This window comes from Chenopodium album, chromosome 16 (assembly GCF_948465745.1).
Source record: "Chenopodium album chromosome 16, dcCheAlbu1.1, whole genome shotgun sequence".
NCBI classification, from domain to species: Eukaryota; Viridiplantae; Streptophyta; class Magnoliopsida; order Caryophyllales; family Amaranthaceae; genus Chenopodium; species Chenopodium album.
The window spans coordinates 40,519,570-40,538,415 of record NC_137849.1 but is presented as its reverse complement, the minus strand read 5'-3'; the positions used below and the strand labels follow the sequence as shown (position 1 = coordinate 40,538,415).

The 18,846-nt window shown below is 33.3% G+C and overlaps 1 protein-coding gene and 1 non-coding gene across 2 annotated transcripts; both read left to right on the top strand.

The window, feature by feature from the left end:
- The first annotated feature begins 163 nt into the window (after positions 1 to 163).
- Positions 164 to 6,239, top strand: LOC145586514 (uncharacterized). The gene is made up of 2 exons (XM_081643364.1): positions 164 to 357; positions 3,871 to 6,239. Exon 2 carries the CDS (start codon positions 3,963 to 3,965, stop codon positions 5,958 to 5,960), a length of 1,998 nt encoding a protein of 665 aa, XP_081499490.1. The 5' UTR covers positions 164 to 357; positions 3,871 to 3,962; the 3' UTR covers positions 5,961 to 6,239.
- An 8,517-nt stretch (positions 6,240 to 14,756) lies between these two features.
- TRNAT-AGU (transfer RNA threonine (anticodon AGU)) lies at positions 14,757 to 14,830 on the top strand. The gene has a single exon. It is a non-coding gene; the product is annotated as a tRNA-Thr (tRNA).
- Positions 14,831 to 18,846: the final 4,016 nt, after the last annotated feature.

Below are 18,846 nucleotides of genomic sequence, written 5' to 3'. Positions count from 1 at the left end.
TTTTTATTTGTTTTTACAATTCTAAACTAATCAACGAATAAAACGTTGCAACTAAAAAACAACAGTGTAACACAAAAAATTGACACGCATACGCTAAGTTGTAAAGGCAACTCCGTAGTAAACCTCTAAAAAACATGAGCAAAAACAAGACTGCTACTTAAACAAAACCCTAGCAGACCTCACAAACCAGTAAGGAGAAAACGCCTCTTTCTCCCCTCACAAGCTCTCGCAACCAATCGCAGCTTCATACTTCTTCTTCACCAAAGCTTCAACTTCTTAGTTTTTACGCTTCCTTCTTTGCCTTCTTTCTCTTCCTTCTATCTCCACTTTTGCTGCGATCTCTCTGCTTTCAATTAGGTATTTTTTTCTCTATTTTTTTTGTTAATTTGTTTATATTATTATCTTTTATGCTATGAACGATTTATATTTTGGTTTTTATTTTTTTATTTTATGATTTAAGTTCAATTTTTATGTTTTGATTACTGTAAGGTCGAATTCGGAGATTTTTTGGATATTTTGTGTTTAATTTGGCTAAAATCTGGTGATTATTTTTGGCGGATTAGGGTTTTTCATGTACCAATCAAGCCAATTTGTTTGTAATTAAATTGATTTATACATCCTCTTACCATAGTTGCCTACATAGGGCGAAAATATTGGAAGAATTATAGTTCTTCGAGATGAATATATTTATACAGTATACTATATGTTTTATTGCGCTGTGTTTTGTTAAGATTTGTAAGTTGTATAAAGAGGTACTTGATTTTAGGCTTCGGCGTGGGGCGGTTGCTCGATATCCGATTTGATTTTTGTAGTTGGTTGTGTGTTTGTTCTGTTTCTATATGATGTCAGTATGGCGGTTAATTCTTCGAAGTGAGATTTGCTGGGTTGACAGCATTAGGTTTGATGTGTTAGATATTGTGCTTTGTTTTGCGCGGTGGTAATTGTTGCTGGTGATTGTAATCAGGTTGATTATAGACATTTCTGAAAATTGAAGATGTTTGGACTAAAGATACTTGATGTGGTAAATTACATATTGTGATAATTAAGGATTTTGTTCTTTAAGTGAATCTTCTTTGGTTTGTTATAGTAACTGTATATATTTGTAGTTTAGTAGGTCTTGTAACAAGCTTTTTAATCAGAGTGTCTGAGACTCTGAGGTTGCCTTTCCTAATGTTAGAGAAACATGTGTTTTACTATAAGAATTCGTCATGGGTGTGCCAAACTGTGAAACATACTTTAAATAATAAGGCAGCTTACCTTTTAAATTTTGAAGCAGGAAATATTTCAGCTAGAATTTTAATTTAGTCTCAGATGGGATAGTGATTAGGCTCTTAGGCATATTGTAATTGACTGGGAAGAGCTCTTATTTTTAAACAGAGTTTATGAACCCTCCTGCCATTCTTTTTAACCTGGAATCCGGAAGATAGAAAGAAGATGGCAGAAAATGTCTTTCTTGTCGTTTCTCCTTTAAACTGTTAGGAGAGCTTGGGAAAGGTGTGAAATGAAGATGGCAATGAATTGTCGGCAAACCAATGTCTTTTAGGTAGTATGCAACAATGGAGGGATGATATTACTAGCAAGTTGTCACAATGATAATCAAAGTTATTAACTCTCTCTGATGATCATAATGTGTGATTCTATGATAGTACTGCAATGAGGAATGAATGAGAAATTGAGAAAATTCATTATAAGTATCAGGAAATATGATAGCTAATAATCTGATTGTAATCCACCTAATCACCTTCTTATCCCATTGGTTCCAGTATAGTGAGAATCTTTGGAGGAAAAATTATTGACGGGCATTTGTTGATATTGCAAATTTTTTTTTATAATTATTTTCTTTGGAGGGGTTAAACGAGGGAGAGTGAGACCGAAAATGACTTGGTTGGAAGGAGTTCGGAAGAATATGAAGTATATGGATTTGCGTGCGGATGAGACATTGGATCGTAAGGGATGGAGGAGGAAGATTTTGGTCGATGACTACACACAATAATTAAATTTGTTTCATATAGCCGACTTAACTTATGGGATTAAGGCTTGATTGATTGATTGATTTTCTTTCAACTAATTTGGTTAGTTGGGCATTATCTATTATTCCCTGATAAATCAATCTTCCACAAGTCTTGGTGAGCTTGTATTTAAAATCATAAAACATGGGATTGTTTATGTACACTTACGTGGCAAAAAGGTTACTCTATATGCATGTCTTTTTTTCCTATTATTATTTACTAAATATTACTAATAATATACTAGAAAAAAGTAGTATATAATGATAGATGACAAATCATTTTGGGACTAAGGCTTTGTTGTTGTATTAAATGCTTAGTTGTATCATTGAATTTTAGCTTCCCACTGTGTATCATAGCATTTTACCTTCCCGAGAGCCCAAGTTTTTTTTTTTCTTGCATATACAGGCTTCAAAATCAATATATGCTCATTTAGCTGAAAAAGATATGCATATTCAATGAAAATGTTGCATATCAATCCTCATTTTAAGAATCTTCTCATTGGATCCCAATATATGTTCATGGTTTAGTTGGCTTTCTAGTAGTTCTTGACATTATGTGTTTAACAAATGGACAGCTAAATTTTCTCTGGAGAAGGAGCTTTGGGATAGATAACTATAAACTTCATGTTTTAAATGGGAAACTGAGTGAACTGCAGCACTATTGATTGTGTGCCTGTGTTCATACCTTTGAACTCCAAAAGGGATTTTACATAAGAAAGTAGTTTGATCGTTTTAAACATTTTTTCTGATTCTGTAGTTCCAATAACTTCAATTAGACTTTTACTGCAATAGCGTCGATTTGTGCGGTATAAGGTTATCTCATTGAGCAAAAACATTTTACTCAAATATTATGTACAATGGATAATCCAAGTCTTGCCCCTGCCTTGTTTATTGGATGATTCATAGTGGCTCTTTAAGTTTTCAGTGAAGGAGCCTTAAAAAGTATACAGCATAATTTTATTTATTTTGGGGTTGGTTTGGGTGGGGGGGGGGGGGGGGGGGGAAGGTAGAAGATTAAATTCCTTTTTATGCAGCTTAGGCATTGGTAGGCCTGACTGCCTGGTGGTCTTCAACAGAAGGTGAAATTTGGGTTGTTGGTTTGATCATGGATCACTACACATTCACATAGGGACTGTAGCTTATGTAGTAGGTTGATAATTCCTACTTTCCTTCCATTGAAAATAAATTATGTTCAGTGATTGAAAAAAATGAATAATGTGTGTAGAAAAAAAATGTTTACAACTAAGCGACTAACATTGTGTAGTTAATATGGATTTTTACTAGTATTGAAATTGTACGATGCTCAGTGATAGAAGATTGTGCATCAATTAATGCTTTGGAATCTTACTTGAAACTGAGATAGAATATTGGAAAATTATTTTGCCTGACATTGTGCTCTCTGAAACCCCTCTTCATTATTCAATGTAGCCATCTTTGCCACAGTTATCTTCCTGTTACCCCCTATGCTCTGTAACCTGTTACTTTGTGTTGCTGCTACCCTTTCTTATGGACTTTGTTCATTTTAACATTTTTTGGTTGGCTGATAGTATTTCTTTTTATCTACCTTTTTTGTTCCAATTTTATACTTGATTGATTTTAGTGATCTTATCTGATAATTGTATCAGGGAGGAGATTTGAGTTTTGCATTTGTCTGCAGCTAAAATTTTTACCTTGGCTAGGAAAGATATAAATATTTTTTATTTCCAGATTGTGCTTACTGAAAACGTGTCCTTGCTCTTTGGAATTCTTTGTTAATCAATGTGACCTTCTTGTATATCTTTAGCTTAAACACTATTTGGAGTCTTTTCATAGATATTTTTGGTTATCAGAAACTTAAAATCTATCTTAATGAATAATTGCAGTTTCAAGTTTGGTGGTTTTGCTAGCTGAGTAGTCTTTGGACTTTTCCTTGGTAGTTTCCGTTCTTTGTTGATATTGGGGCCATTATTAAGAAATGATGGCCCAGCAAGTGAGAAATGTTAGACTTATATCCTACTCACAAGAGCTTGAAGATGGGAAGCCACTCTATGTTTCTTCAAATTGTCTCCCTTTAAAGGTGTCAAAGTATGAACCTGCTGGCCATTCTTTTCACGCTGTTGCTCTTAGACTTTCTGGCCATTGTGAAGAAGTTTCAGACAAGGATGATGATCAGAGTGCATCAAACGATAAAGAGCAAACTTTTACTCCTTCTTTTGAGTCATACAGTGGTAAGAGTAAGAAGAAATCTGGAGGTGATGGTAAACAACAACAAGACCATTATGCTTTGTTGGGGTTGGCACATTTGAGATACCTTGCCACTGAGGAGCAGATAAGAAAGAGTTATCGGGATGTTGCTTTGAAATATCACCCTGACAAACAAGCTGCACTCCTTCTGCAAGAAGATTCTGAAGCTTCAAAGCTAGCAAAGAAGGATGAAATTGAAAACCATTTTAAGGCCATTCAAGAAGCTTATGAGTTGTTAATAGACCCTCAAAAAAGAAGGATGTATGACTCAACTGATGAATTTGATGATGAAATCCCCACTGATTGTGCACCTCAAGATTTCTTTAAAGTTTTTGGTCCAGCTTTTATGAGGAATAGCCGGTGGTCTGTTCACCAGCCTGCCCCTTCACTGGGAGATGAAAATTCTTCATTTGACGAGGTTGATAAATTCTACAATTTTTGGTATTCCTTTAAAAGCTGGAGAGAATTTCCACATGCAGATGAATTTGACCTTGAGCAAGCAGAATCTCGGGATCATAAAAGATGGATGGAAAGACAAAATGCAAAGCTAAGTGAGAAAGCCAGGAAAGAAGAATATACTCGGGTACGCTCTCTTGTTGACAATGCCTATAAAAAAGATCCCAGGATAGCCAAGAGGAAAGAATTTGAGAAAGCGGAGAAGAAGCGGAAGAAGGAAGCCAAGTTCTTAGCCAAGAAGTTAGAAGAGGAAGAAGCTGCACGAATTGCTGAAGAGGAGAAGCGTAAGAAAGAGGAGGAAGATAAAAAAACTGCTGAAGCTGCTTTGCTTAATAAGAAAGCAAAAGAGAAGGAAAAGAAACTCCTGCGTAAAGAACGGACCCGTCTTCGGTCACTTACTGCTGAAGTTGCATCTGATCGTGTATTTGATATTTCTGGGGATGATGTAGAAACTCTCTGTATGTCACTTGACATGTTGCGACTCAGGGGCCTATGTGATAAGATAGAGGGGAAGGAAAAAGAGGAACAGGTTAAATTTATTAAAAACTCTCTGAATGGTCAAGTTGACGATGAAAAGAGTCCCAGTTCTAGTCCAAATCCGAAACCAAAACAGACTGGTGCAGTGGAAGCTAATGGAAGCATGAATTCATCAAGTAGCCATGAAAAGAAAGAGAAAGAGAAAGAAAAAGAAAAGGAAAAGGAGAAGCCTTGGGCCAAGGAAGAAATAGATCTCTTGAGAAAAGGTATGCTAAAATTCCCAAAAGGGACATCAAGGAGATGGGAGGTGATCTCCGAGTACATTGGTACTGGTAGATCAGTGGAAGAGATTTTGAAGGCTACAAAATCAGTTCTTCTTCAGAAGCCAGACTCTTCCAAGGCATTTGATTCGTTCCTTGAGAAAAGGAAACCAGCGGCAACTATTTCATCACCACTTAGTACTAGAGAAGAAGTCCAAGGTGTTCCAATTGTGAATGGGACTGATACTGGGTCTGCTGCTGGGGCTGATGCTAGTAGTTCAACAACCCCTACTGATACTCCAAATGCACCATCATCGACAGATAGCCCAGCTGCTTCTTCGGGATCATCTGACCCAGATGTATGGTCTTCTGTTCAAGAGAGAGCTCTTGTTCAGGCCTTGAAAACGTTTCCCAAAGAAACACCTCAACGTTGGGAGCGGGTTGCAACTGCTGTCCCTGGGAAAACTATGAATCAGTGCAAGAAGAAATTTGCTTCACTCAAGGAGACTTTCCGAAGCAAGAAAACTACTGGTTAGAACTTACCAAGTTGTTTGGTATCTATCTGATGCATCATCATCAACATAATTTTGGTCCAATATTTTTAGTTTTGCTGAGGGAAGCTACGTACGCTAGAGTGAGGATTCATCACTTGGCAGATAGCGGTATTGGTACAAGCTGTAGTACGTATTTTTTGACTGATTAAGCGATTCTTTTTTGTAAGGTCTATCCATCCATTAACTTACAGGTGACGCTGATCATATATTTATGCTTTCATTTTTAAAGTAACCATCAGATTAGTTATGTTTTCCAGTCGAGCTAAATTGTCATTTTCTTATTATTATTATTATTATTATTATTATTATTATTATTATTATTATTATTATTATTATTATTATTATTATTATTATTATTATATCTCAAAAACAAAAGTCATACAACCTACAATAAATTAGTGGGAAGCCGAGATACAATCTGGGCCCCCACTCCTCTAGCTATAGCAAATCCTACCCTAGTGAAGATATGAGCTGCAGCACGAGCCCCAATGTCTTGCGTCGTCGAGAACCTCTGAATCCGCTTCAGTAACGCAATAGCCTCGTTCTCTAATTCCCCAAGCGAAGAAAAGGAAAAGGGAATGAAACCATATCCAATCGCCTGACATCGAGCTTCATACTTAACCCGCTTCCGATGAGCAGCATCAGCCACAACCTGCCCAGGAATTAAGTCAGATAGTCCTGACTGTGTCAAAGGAGAAGACCCTGTCAAATCAACACAGACATCGCGACCACGATCCCATGAATAAAGTAACACATCCGCAGGTCTGAGGGCCTCGTCGTTTCCTCCAGCCAACCCAATGTCAACCTCTTTTCTCGCTGAAATCCCAGAACGATAGCAAACATCAACAAGGGTATCCCGAACAACATTATGCCGATGTTACCCACAATACCAGCACAAGACATCGCGTGATCACCGAAAATATCTCCAGCAAAAACCCTCGAACAAGCAGAGCACGACGTCGAGATAGAGAACAATGGAACACCCAATCGATAGGACAACACACAGCGATAAGTCTTGGCGTTCATCGTCTGACCCAACCCCGAAATAGGAACCGCCCGAAGCCAAGCAGAGGTGTGATCACCCTGCTGTGATTTCCACAATGCTGATTGTTGAGGAGTTAAAGAATAAGCAGATTCGGCAGAAGCGGTAATCTTTGTGAAATACATATCTGCCAATTTCTTCATGAGTTTAGGGGCAGCGACCTCACTCGGATTACTCAAAATGTCAGACTCCACTATTCCATTAAACAGACACAACGCATCCTCAAAGGTTCGTCCAAGACCAACAATGCCAGTATGCCGAAGAAGTTGTGTCTGCAACCCAGCAGACTGCAACCGAGAAGCAAGAAAAGCATAGTGACGAACATCACCTGCAGAATAAACACCAAGCCCTCCAAACGCATATGGTAAGGTGGCAAGCCGCCACTGCCAATCACCAAACCCAGGCCCCGAAGCGGTAACAATACGCTCCAAGGAAGATCGAAGAGCTCCATCAAAAGTGCGCTGAGCTACCTCAAAAGTACTAGTTATTATTATTATTATTGTTGTTATTATTGTTGTTATTATTGTTATTATTATTGTTATTATTCTTGTTATTGTTATTGTTATTGTTATTGTTATTGTTATTATTAAACCTACAGAGTCAATCAATTTACAAGAAATTGGTAGGGAGCCGAGATACAATCTGGGCTCCCACCCCTCTAGCTATAGCGAACCCGATCCTACTGAAGATGTGAGCAGCTGCACGAGCACCAATATCCTGAGACTTAGCGAACGCCTGAACCCGCTTCAGCAACTCAATAGCATCCTTGTCTATTATTATTATTATTATTATTATTATTATTATTATTATTATTATTATCATCATCATCATCATCATCATCATCATCATCTTTGCATGTGTAATTAACAAGCTGACTGTGTGAGGAGTGAACGACAAAAGTTGAGGTATGGCATTAATATGCAGTATTGGAGTAAGTAAGAGTACTCAGCCTCCAGTGTTCATTGTTGGTACGCCTTGACAACCGAAAAAATTAATGCAATATGGTTTTCCCATACCTTTAGTTGGTGTTTTTGCGTAAAGATAACAATTGTTGGTTTTAGATAATAAAGGATTTGTAATTGGTGGAAATTTGGGTGCTTGATTGGTGCATTGTTTGTTGGTGGTGGCGAATTTGTGTTGGAACTTTCATTGAGTTGTAATTTGTGAAAATGTCTAAGCAATGAAACCGAAAGAAAAGCCCAAAATAAATGCTTCTTTTGTTCCTTATCCGACCAACCCAAAGTTTAAGTCCCTCTACACAAACTCCCATTAGTATACTACGAGTACGTATCATCCACGACACAATGGTTTCGGCCTAAGTAAAATTGCACCAGTAAAATTGCGCCAACAAAATTACAAAGGGGTGAATCATGAATTTAAATTATCTTCACCAATAATGTAAAAAGAAAGTAAATCCTCGGAATAACAAAATGCAAATATGTATGGCAAGTATCATCATCCGAATTGATTACTAACTCAAATTATATATTCAACCAGACTATTAATCCTATTTGAATTAATTGTTATTCTATAGATTACAGATTACTAATTAGTGAACACTAGACCCTAGTGTAGGGTCTACTACCTACACCCCCATGTAAAACGATACTGTTTTACTCTTCCTCCCACTAACTCCTCACTTCCCATATACTATCCACTTGTAAGTTGCTACAGTAACCATCTATACCCCCACACACTACATTATTAAGAAAGGAAAAAATAAATAAATAAAATAAAATTGAACCACCATTCAAATTCTCTCTCTTCATTCTTTTCATTTTATTTCCCCATTTTCTCTCTCATCAAAATCTTTAATATTTGCAAATAAATTTTAGTAAAAAGTTATAATTCTCTATAATAGTCAAGTACAATGTCTAATATATGAGACAAATTTACACAATTGTTGGAAAAATTACCAAAGCAAAGTCGAAATTGTAAGTGTTTTTGTTGATTTTTGAAATGAAAACACAAGTATAATGTCCTAGATTTTTTACTGGCATTTGTTGCAATTGTGTTTTCATGAAAATAAAAGAAACATCCTGCTTGAAAATGTATCAACGTAAGTATGATGATATAATTTTACTTATTTTTGTAAAAAAAAAAAATGGGGAAAAAAAGTAAATTTGTGGTGTGTTATTAGTTTATAAAATTGCTGGACTCAAAAAATTAAAAAAGAGTTTAATTGTCGCAAATTTTTGGATGATTTAATCTATTTCGTAAGAGTGTAGATTTGTAAATTTAGTTCGTAGTGGAAAGTTCTATTTTTTTATGAATGTTCATTTTCAATTTGGCAAATGTTCATTTATATAATAGTACGATGTTATTCACATGTTAATAGATTATTAATATAATTAATGTTCATTTATATATTAGCACATGATCATTCACATATTAATGTTCGTTCTTTTTATATTATGAAGTGGAAAATTCTTTGATAAATGTTCCTTTTTAATTGGTAAATGTTCAATCACATAATATTATATGATCAAATACATATTAAGATAAATTTATTAGAATTTTGATGTATGATAAACATATTTTTGTACCTTTTTCAAATATTTGCTACAGATTTAATAAGGAATTTCTATTAGAGTGTGTGATTTCTTGTACTTCTCATGGAAGCGATTCTTACAATTACAATTGAGTTATATGAGTTTGTGGTGTGCTCTTAAATTATTAAAATGTTCTAGATTTTGAAATGTAAATTGTAAATAATAGATATTCATTTCAGTTTTGAATTTCAATATTTGTCTTTTCTCATATAGATATATGATCAATCACATGCATATTGATAGTTTCAAAAGTTTATTCACGTATATATATTTCATGTTAGCCGATTAATATCTTTAATTTCATGGTCATTTGCAATATCATATATGTTCATTTATATAATAATAGATGATCATTTCTATATTGAATTACTTTAGTCAGTATCATGTCGATTGTCGCGTCATACTCATCCGTGTTCATGTTACACATGAAAATTGGTTCATTTCAACACTAATTATTCTTGTTTAAATCCAATAGTTTATATATTTTATCTATTAGGTAAGAAATAAATCGTGGATATAATGAGTTAGACCACACAATAACAAGAAAAAATTAAAGACAACAAAAAGAGGGAAATCAAGAAAGCATGGTGTCGCCAAACAACATGAATCAGTAACATACATGTGCTTGAATTTTTCGAATTTGGATCAAGAAGCTTGTCGTGTTTGATATTATGTGTGGAGTTGTATTGTATATTTTGATATTCAATATTTCAATTTTTGATGATATACAAATTCACTTAGCTTTGATTTTATTAAGAAGGAAACAATCCTTTTCTTTTTTCCTTGAGCCCTACATACTACAACCAAATCCTTCAAAAAAAAAAATCTAGTGATCTAGCTAGTGCCTATATATATATATAATGGTCATAGCAAAGAAGAAATTTGTTTATTAACAAAAAAACTAAATGTTCAAAACAATTGTCAATTATAAATCTTCAGCTAATTGGAAAAGAAATCACAATTAAGCTCCCATCTTCCTTAAATAAATTTTACATGTGGTTTTTTTTTCATTAATAAAAAGCAATTTGTTCATTTTGTTCAACTTGTTAAAAAATGTTCAATTACAATAATACATTTGATCAACAAAAATATACTAAAAACACAACTATATGTAAATGATTTTTTATCGTTATATAACTGAACATATTTTTAACACAACAAAAATAACAAATAGTAAAATATGTTCGCTAATAAAAACGTATATGCATAACTATAAAACAATGTTACTCATTAAAATGAAAATGTACAATATATATTCGAATATAACAAGAATAAACATATAATGTACCACAAAACACACATATAAAAGATAAATGATCATTTACTATTGCGAAATTGATCATAAGAATAATAATATAATCATCATCAAAAATATGAAAACCGTAAAAAATCAATAATAACAACTATAATTGTTCATATATGACACACATATATAAAAAACAATCGAATTCCAAACAATAAACAAATCTTTTCATAAAAATGATTCATCTCTTTGCCTCTCACTCTTTCCAATTCAAATTCCAAAATCTTTTCTAAAAGCATATTTGTTATACATTTCATAAGCTTCTGTTTGAGATTTAAATTCTTTGCCCAAAATTTTAGACTTAGTTGCTTCTCATAAACAATGTCATAATTTTTTTTCCACTTCATAAATTTATAATGTACAATTGTAAATGAATATAAATAGGTTTAAAAATGATCAATCATTAATACATATAATGTTCAATAACAAAACTGCAAATAATCAAATTTTAAAATTTTAACATATAATATTATCAAAAACAAAACTGTATACACAAAATGATCATTTACCACTTTAAAAATGAACATTAATTAATTAATATATCACAAACAAAAGTACATATGATAAAACATAAATGATTATTTAGCATTTTAAACCTGATTAAAAAGACAACAAAAAAGAAAAGAAATTAAAACTACCAACAAAAATATACGCAATTCTCAAACACAGATTAATAAATAAATTACAAGTATCAACAACCTAAAAATGTTCATCATCATAAACCATAACAAACTATGAAAATTAGAATCTACCAAAACATAATTTTAATTGTTCTTAAGCGAACTAGTAAAATAGATATATAATACATATTAAAAGTGCAAAAAATACATCGTGTGTTTGTTATTGTTTGTTATTAAGCGAACTAGTAAAAAAGATATATATATATTGTTTGTTATTAGAATAAGATGAGTATATAGCCTAATTAAATTTTTTAAATTGCACACACACGCATTGCGTGTGTTTCTTACCTTGTATTTATAAATGCAAAGGAACAGGAAAAAAAACCTTATAAGATGAATATCTTCATCAAATGATATATTGGATCCGATATTCTTTATACTGTATATTATTAGTGATTACACATTTTAACTATTGAATATGTAAAATGATAATTAACATATATCAAAAACCCCCCCTCTTTACATAGTATACATGTTATATGCTTATTAATTTCAAAAGATAAATTAATTTTTATTATATATAAATATTAATTTACGTATTGATAAATGTTCATTTTCATTCTTATTCATGATCATTTCATTTTTAACAAGTAAATGCATTAATTTTAAAATGAACATGTGCATCCCTACCTTATAAAAAGTAGAAGATTACTCTTATGAATAGTGCATGGACTATTATACCCCTTAAAATGTTTGTTTACCTTTATACCACCATGTGTAATTTTGTAATTTTACTTAAGACCCATTAATCAATTACAAATTAAATGGAGGATGGAATAATAAAGTTTGAGGTTATAGTTTAATTCCATGACAACATTAGTTAATGGAAAACGAAAAGTTGTTGCTTTATGTGGGCGTTATTTTAAAGTAGATTAACTAAAGTTTAGAATGTTGCACAACTATACAACATTCATCACATTTATCTATATATTTTCAAATGTTACATTTCCGTACCTACCCAAAGATATAATTGTCAACAATTTATTTCTTAGTATATGTGTTTAAAAGTATAGCCAATAGGTTTTGGGTATCATGACAAAGCTATTACAACTCGACCATAAACATCAATTATGTCGCGCGCAACGCGCGCGTAGGCTCCCCTAGTATACTTAAAAGTTCATTTTATACTACTAATTAAAGCACCCAATTATATCATGAAGTAGTTAATTTTACAAATTTAATAAGGAATTTCAATAACAGTGTGTGCTATATTGTAGTTGTCATGGAAATGATTCTTACATACAACTACAATAAGGAGTGTGTGCTACCTTCAAAAATTTTCAATAACAAGTACAAAAATTATAAATTTTATACATTTTTCATTTATGATAATGCTCCTTAATTAAATGTTCAATTATAAATAATTGTATGTTCATTTACAACTATTAAATAAATATGTTCAGTTTTGAAATATTATATGTTCAATTACAAATATTAAATAAATATGTTCATTTTTGAAATATTATATGTTCGTTCAATTATAAATAATTGTATGTTTATTTACAACCATTAAATAAATATGTTCATTTTGGAAATATTATATGTTCAATTATAAATAATTGTATGTTCATTTACAACTATTAAATAAATATGTTCATTTTTAAAATATTACATGTTCAATTATAAAATTATACGAGTATACTGTTTATAAAAAAAATTTAAAAATTATACACTTCTCATTAAAATCAGAAGCAAGCTTTATCAATGGTGATTTGAGCTTCTTTATATTTTCCCTATTTCTTAATCCTTTGCACTTTCCCCCTCTAACCCACTCAACTAATTAATCCACAATAACCATTGTTGCCTCATTGCCCCACGACCACTGTTGTCTCGCTGCTGCCGCTATCACCGCTGCCACATAACCACCATCATCTCGCCGCCACCGCTGCCATAACAACTGCAATTTGTTTGTAATTGCTTCGATTAGGCTTGCAATTTGCTTATTGAGTTGATTGCTTGTGAATTAGGATCATTAATTTCTTTTTTAATTTTTTGAAACAAAGGATCATCAATTGCTTTATTATAATTGATACCATGGAAATCTCTTCACACTCTTTATTTTATACGAGTACAATAATTTTTTCATGGAATTGAAACTCAAAACATTGAATTAACTTGCAATGGTATATAACAAAAAAGAAAGTAAACACAAAAAAGAACAAAATGATGTCAGTTGGGGAGGGGGGTGTAGGTAGCAAAAGCTACACCGGAGTGTAGTGTAAAATTTTCACAAATTACTAATGCAAATCACATAATCAACCGGACTAATAATCATGGGCTCCAAAGTCATGCACAAAAAGAGTACGAGTAGGAATTTTATTTTATTTTTTTCAATAATAAGGCAAATTGACCAAATTGGTAAATAAAAAAGACCTCTAGCGACAATTTGGTAAAAAAAATAGTTCCGGCGACAATTTGGTAAAAAAAGTTAACCCCAAGCGACAATTTGGTTAAAAAATCATCTTAGACGATAATTAACCGAATTATACAAAAAATTTCAACAAACTACTCGTAAATTTTAAATTTAGTTCGTTTTTCGTGGTTTTCTTACCTAAATATCCAACCCCTTTTTCGGAATTAACAAATTGAAGAAAAATTACTGTTTAAATATTAATTTTCACGTAATTTTCCTACCCCATATTATCGATTTTCTTAAAAAATGAGGTTGAAAATAAATTTGATATCGAGATATAGCAAAATAAAAGTAGATGACATATTAATTAAATTTTAAAATGTCAAAAATAATTTTAAAAAATATAATAACGAATTGAATTAGGAAATTTGAAGACTTTGTCGAAAAACATTAGATACTTTGGTCTAAATGTTGCTTGAGAATAATTTTTTTACCAAATTGTCGCTTGGAGTTAACTTTTTTTACCATATTATCGTCGGAATTATTTTTTTACCAAATTTTCACTAAGGGTCTCAACCGTCTTTTCAACCCAAATTCATTAAAAATCACAGTTACGAGTTATCCCTTTCTCATGTTCCCAATTCACTACATGAAACGTCATCTATTTGTCATTAGGTTGTTACTTGTTAGAGGTTAAAATTGGTCTTCAACTTTAGTTCGGGTTGGGTCGTGCTTCGTGACCCAGTCCTAGCCGCTTCGTTTTTTAACATTGGAATTTGGAATTACCAGTTTCTACGTAGTTGTTGGACTTAATTATTAAAATTATAAAATAAAGATTTAATCAAACAGCTCTCGTAGCTCAGTTGGTTAGAGCACCCGTTTAGTAAGCGGGAGGTCTTGAGTTCGACTCTCAACGAGAGCATACTTAAATTTTATTATTATTTTTTTCTTGACAACTTTTGTAAATCAGTATTTTTTTATATTGTTCTCTAATATTAGTAACTCCCATTTTTTTTTTTTTTAAAAAAGTAATTCCCATTTGTTTATCTCACACAAAATTGCGTTAACACTAGACATACACTCGACAAAATTTAAGCTCTTTTTATTATCGGGTTATATATATCATGAAATGCGAAACAAAAAGGGTTATTTCGTATGTATTTTGCATGATAATTGGTTTGGACAATGGTTTCAATTTCACCATCTGGCCCTTACAATCTGTTGAACCCACAAATAATGTTGTTTGGATCATATAAACAGGACAAGATTGATTTTCCAAGAGATAACTATTTGACCTCAGTAGAAGCTAATGAAAAAGAACCTAGGCACAGTTTAGTCAACTTTTGTGGGGTGACTCTCATATAGCTCCATTTTTATTCATTACATAAGATACTGTATAAACATTATTGAATTAAATAATTTATTTTTCCTTTTCTTTTGGAATAATCTAACCAAACTATTGAAGATTAATACTCATACTAGTACTTAGTCTATGCATTATCCTTGTTCCTTTTTTATTGCCCCATAAAATCAAGTTTACGAATATTTTTTTTAAGTAAGAAAAAAAAAAAAAAAAAAAAACTATGTACATTTTGAGACTAAGGGCCTGTTCACATTTACTGAACTTAGCTGAACTGAACTGATTGGAGCTGAACTGAACTGAACTTAATAGAGCTGAAATGAATATTTTATGAGAAAAGGAAATTAGGAGCTGAACTGAACTAATTGGAGCTGAACTAGACTGAACTGAAATTAAGCTAAAGTGAACATGCCCTAAGACTTTGTTGTTGTTGTTGTAGAAAAAACTATGCACATGGGACTGCAATTAGGGTTGACGAGAGATGAAACAAGTATAAAACATTGGCAAGTGAAATCTTATCAAATAAGATAATGGAGCAATATTTAGATAATCCTTGTGGAAAAATACGAGGCAAATTAAACTAAAAGAGATCAAGGTAGTAATATTTTTTTATTTTTTATTTTTTATTTTGGTGTTTAAAGAGCCATCAAGACAGGTGATGAGAATCAATCCCAATATCTCCTGAGATTGGAAGAGAAACTCTAACCACTTTATCTATCCCTCACTTTCTGTATTTATTATTTAATTAAGGAGCAAAACATGCTTCCAAAAACATCACAATCATAGAAGGGATAATGGAAGTAGAAATTGGTTAGACTGGCCACTAATAAGCTAATGTTTTAAAAAAGGGTCGGGTCATGGGTGGGGCCCAATGGACGAAATTCGTCAATGATGGAAATTCGTCTCTATCTTTCATGAGTTGTTAGAATTAAATTTCACTTTACAATTAATTGAAAGATGTGATCACATGAATCAATAGTTGTAATTTGAAATGTATATCATACTATTTTCCCTCACATGCAGGGTTCTTCATGATAGTTATGGATTTATTACTAACATTATTTTGTGGTTTGGTTTGTTGTTCTGTGCTGAGGCAATTCCACATGCTCATAATTCATTCATATTGATCATATGTTATTATTCACATTATTATTTCAGTTATTCTTTGGTTCTATATAGGTATGGTAGTTTTTATATATAGGCACATAAATGATACGAGTATTGAATAGAGAGTAGCCAAGTATAGTTAAGATGATTTATTGTATATGAACCGATTGTTAATAAATAATGCAACACTAGCATGTAAGAAGTGTATAAATTTTGGATGGTAATTAAAAGAGTTTAGCTCTATCAAGGCCCTATCACAAGAAGATTTCCAATAAAATTTCGAAGACCAAACCGTGGAGATTCAATAAAATTGCAATGTGAGCTAAACAATTTGTTTATGGAACCAATTATGAGCATCGAATCCAAGTCTAATATCATTTTTGTCGAATCCAATTATTAGAAATTGGATGGGTGAAATTGATTCAAGTTTTGGTTTCCGATTCAGTTGGCCTTGGCGCTCAAATTAGGACTAAATCTAGTATTTTAATGCAACATCAAAACTAGTATCGACTATTTTAGTTCTAGTTCATCTTTTTAGGAATTGATTTTTATTCCATCCAATTCAAGGAATCGATTATGAGTGAGCCTTAGTTTATCTTTGTGATAAACAAAACTCGTTTATCTAGTGATATTTTGTTAAGCCATAGTGTGTATATATAGCTATTGGGCCGTGTACATGTTCCGAGCCCTAACTTGATAGGTTGTATATATATGTGTGTATACGCTAATACGAAATGAGACGATTCTATTCTCTCTAAAACTCTCTTAATTCTCTATTATTGACATGGTATCGGAGCCAATACAATTCTACTCCCTAAAACTATAATTTTTTTTCTAATCTCTACTCCTTAAAATCAAATCAATTTCTGAATACTACATTCTAATCCCCAATATCAATTTCAATAATATATCTTATTTTTTGGTTTTTGGTTCGAATTAAGGGTTAATCCCTAATTCTGGTGATTTCTAATTCTAAGAATTTTGGTTGCTTCGTAGTGGTGTGTGCGTTGCGGACTTGCAGTGCTACATTATTGCTTTGGTTTGCGTGCATATTTAATTTGAGTTGTGTGGGCTTCTATCATTCTACTACTTCTGCTTCTTGTTTTTCAATGGCGAACGACAACATCGATCAACATGATACTCTGACTACTAGGCCTTCTCAGTCCAACCGTGGTGATAAATCGACACGATATTGTACTCATTGCAATCGTCCGGGTCACGATTATGGTGGTTGCTTCCTTGTTCATGGCCTCCCTGAATGGTGGTTGAACAAATATGGTCGATCGTCGACAACGGCTACCGCTTCCTCTCTACCTGCTGCTGCTTTTTCTACTACCCTGCCTTCTGCTACTTTGTCTACTGCTCTGTCACACATTGTGCCAGACCGCGGGGATGGCCTGCGCCCCTGTCCCGCGGGTACTGTCACGGCCCAGGAGGCTCTGCCAGGCCGCGGGGATATCCCGCGACCCCAACCCGCGGCTGCTGCCTCCTGCGTTGCTGCTGCTCTTCCTTGGCTACCTACACCTTCTACTACCTCTTCTATTTTGGGTGTGTTTGATCCTACTACTAATTCTATGGCTACTAATTCTCTATCTTTCTCATGGATTATTGACACCGGTGCATCCCATCATGTTACCGGCAATGAAAATTTTTTACAAGATGCTCACTCTATTATCTCTTGTCCCGTTGGTCTTCCCGATGGTGCTAAGGCCATGGCTACTAAGGAGGGTCGTGTTGTTCTGTCGGATGACATTGCTCTTGAAAATGTTCTACTTGTTCCGCAATTGAATTGCAATTTGATTTCGGTGTCTAAGTTGATTGATGACTCTAATTGCTTTGTCCGATTCACTAATTCTCTTTGTGCTATACAGGATCAATCCTCGGGGAGCTTAATTGGAGGCGGTGAACGGATAGATGGACTATATTATTTCCGGCGTCTCCCAAAAGTGTGTGCTCTCACGGGTTCGGACATTTCTACATTCGAGTTGTGGCATCGTCGTTTGGGGCATCCGTCGGAGAAAATTGTCAAATTGCTTCCTTCTATTCGAGGTAGTTCTGCTCCTATGTGTTTACATAAAGCATGTGAAATTTGTCCTCTAGCAAAACAAACCCGAGCCAGTTTTCCTGATAGTGATAGTCGTGCTAGTCGTATTCTTGAAATGATACATTGTGATTTGTGGGGACCATATAACACGGCGTCTACTTGTGGTGCTCATTATTTCTTGACGATTGTTGATGATTTTTCTCGTGGTGTTTGGGTTTATTTATTGAATGACAAAACTGAAGTTTATTCTTCTTTTTGCTCTTTTTTTGCTATGGTTAAGTGTCAATTTGATGTCAATGTTAAGTGTGTGCGGAGTGACAATGGCACTGAATTTAAACCCATGATCCCATATTTTACTGAAAATGGTATTCTTTTCCAAACCTCTTGTGTTGGTACACCTCAACAAAATGGGAGGGTAGAGCGTAAA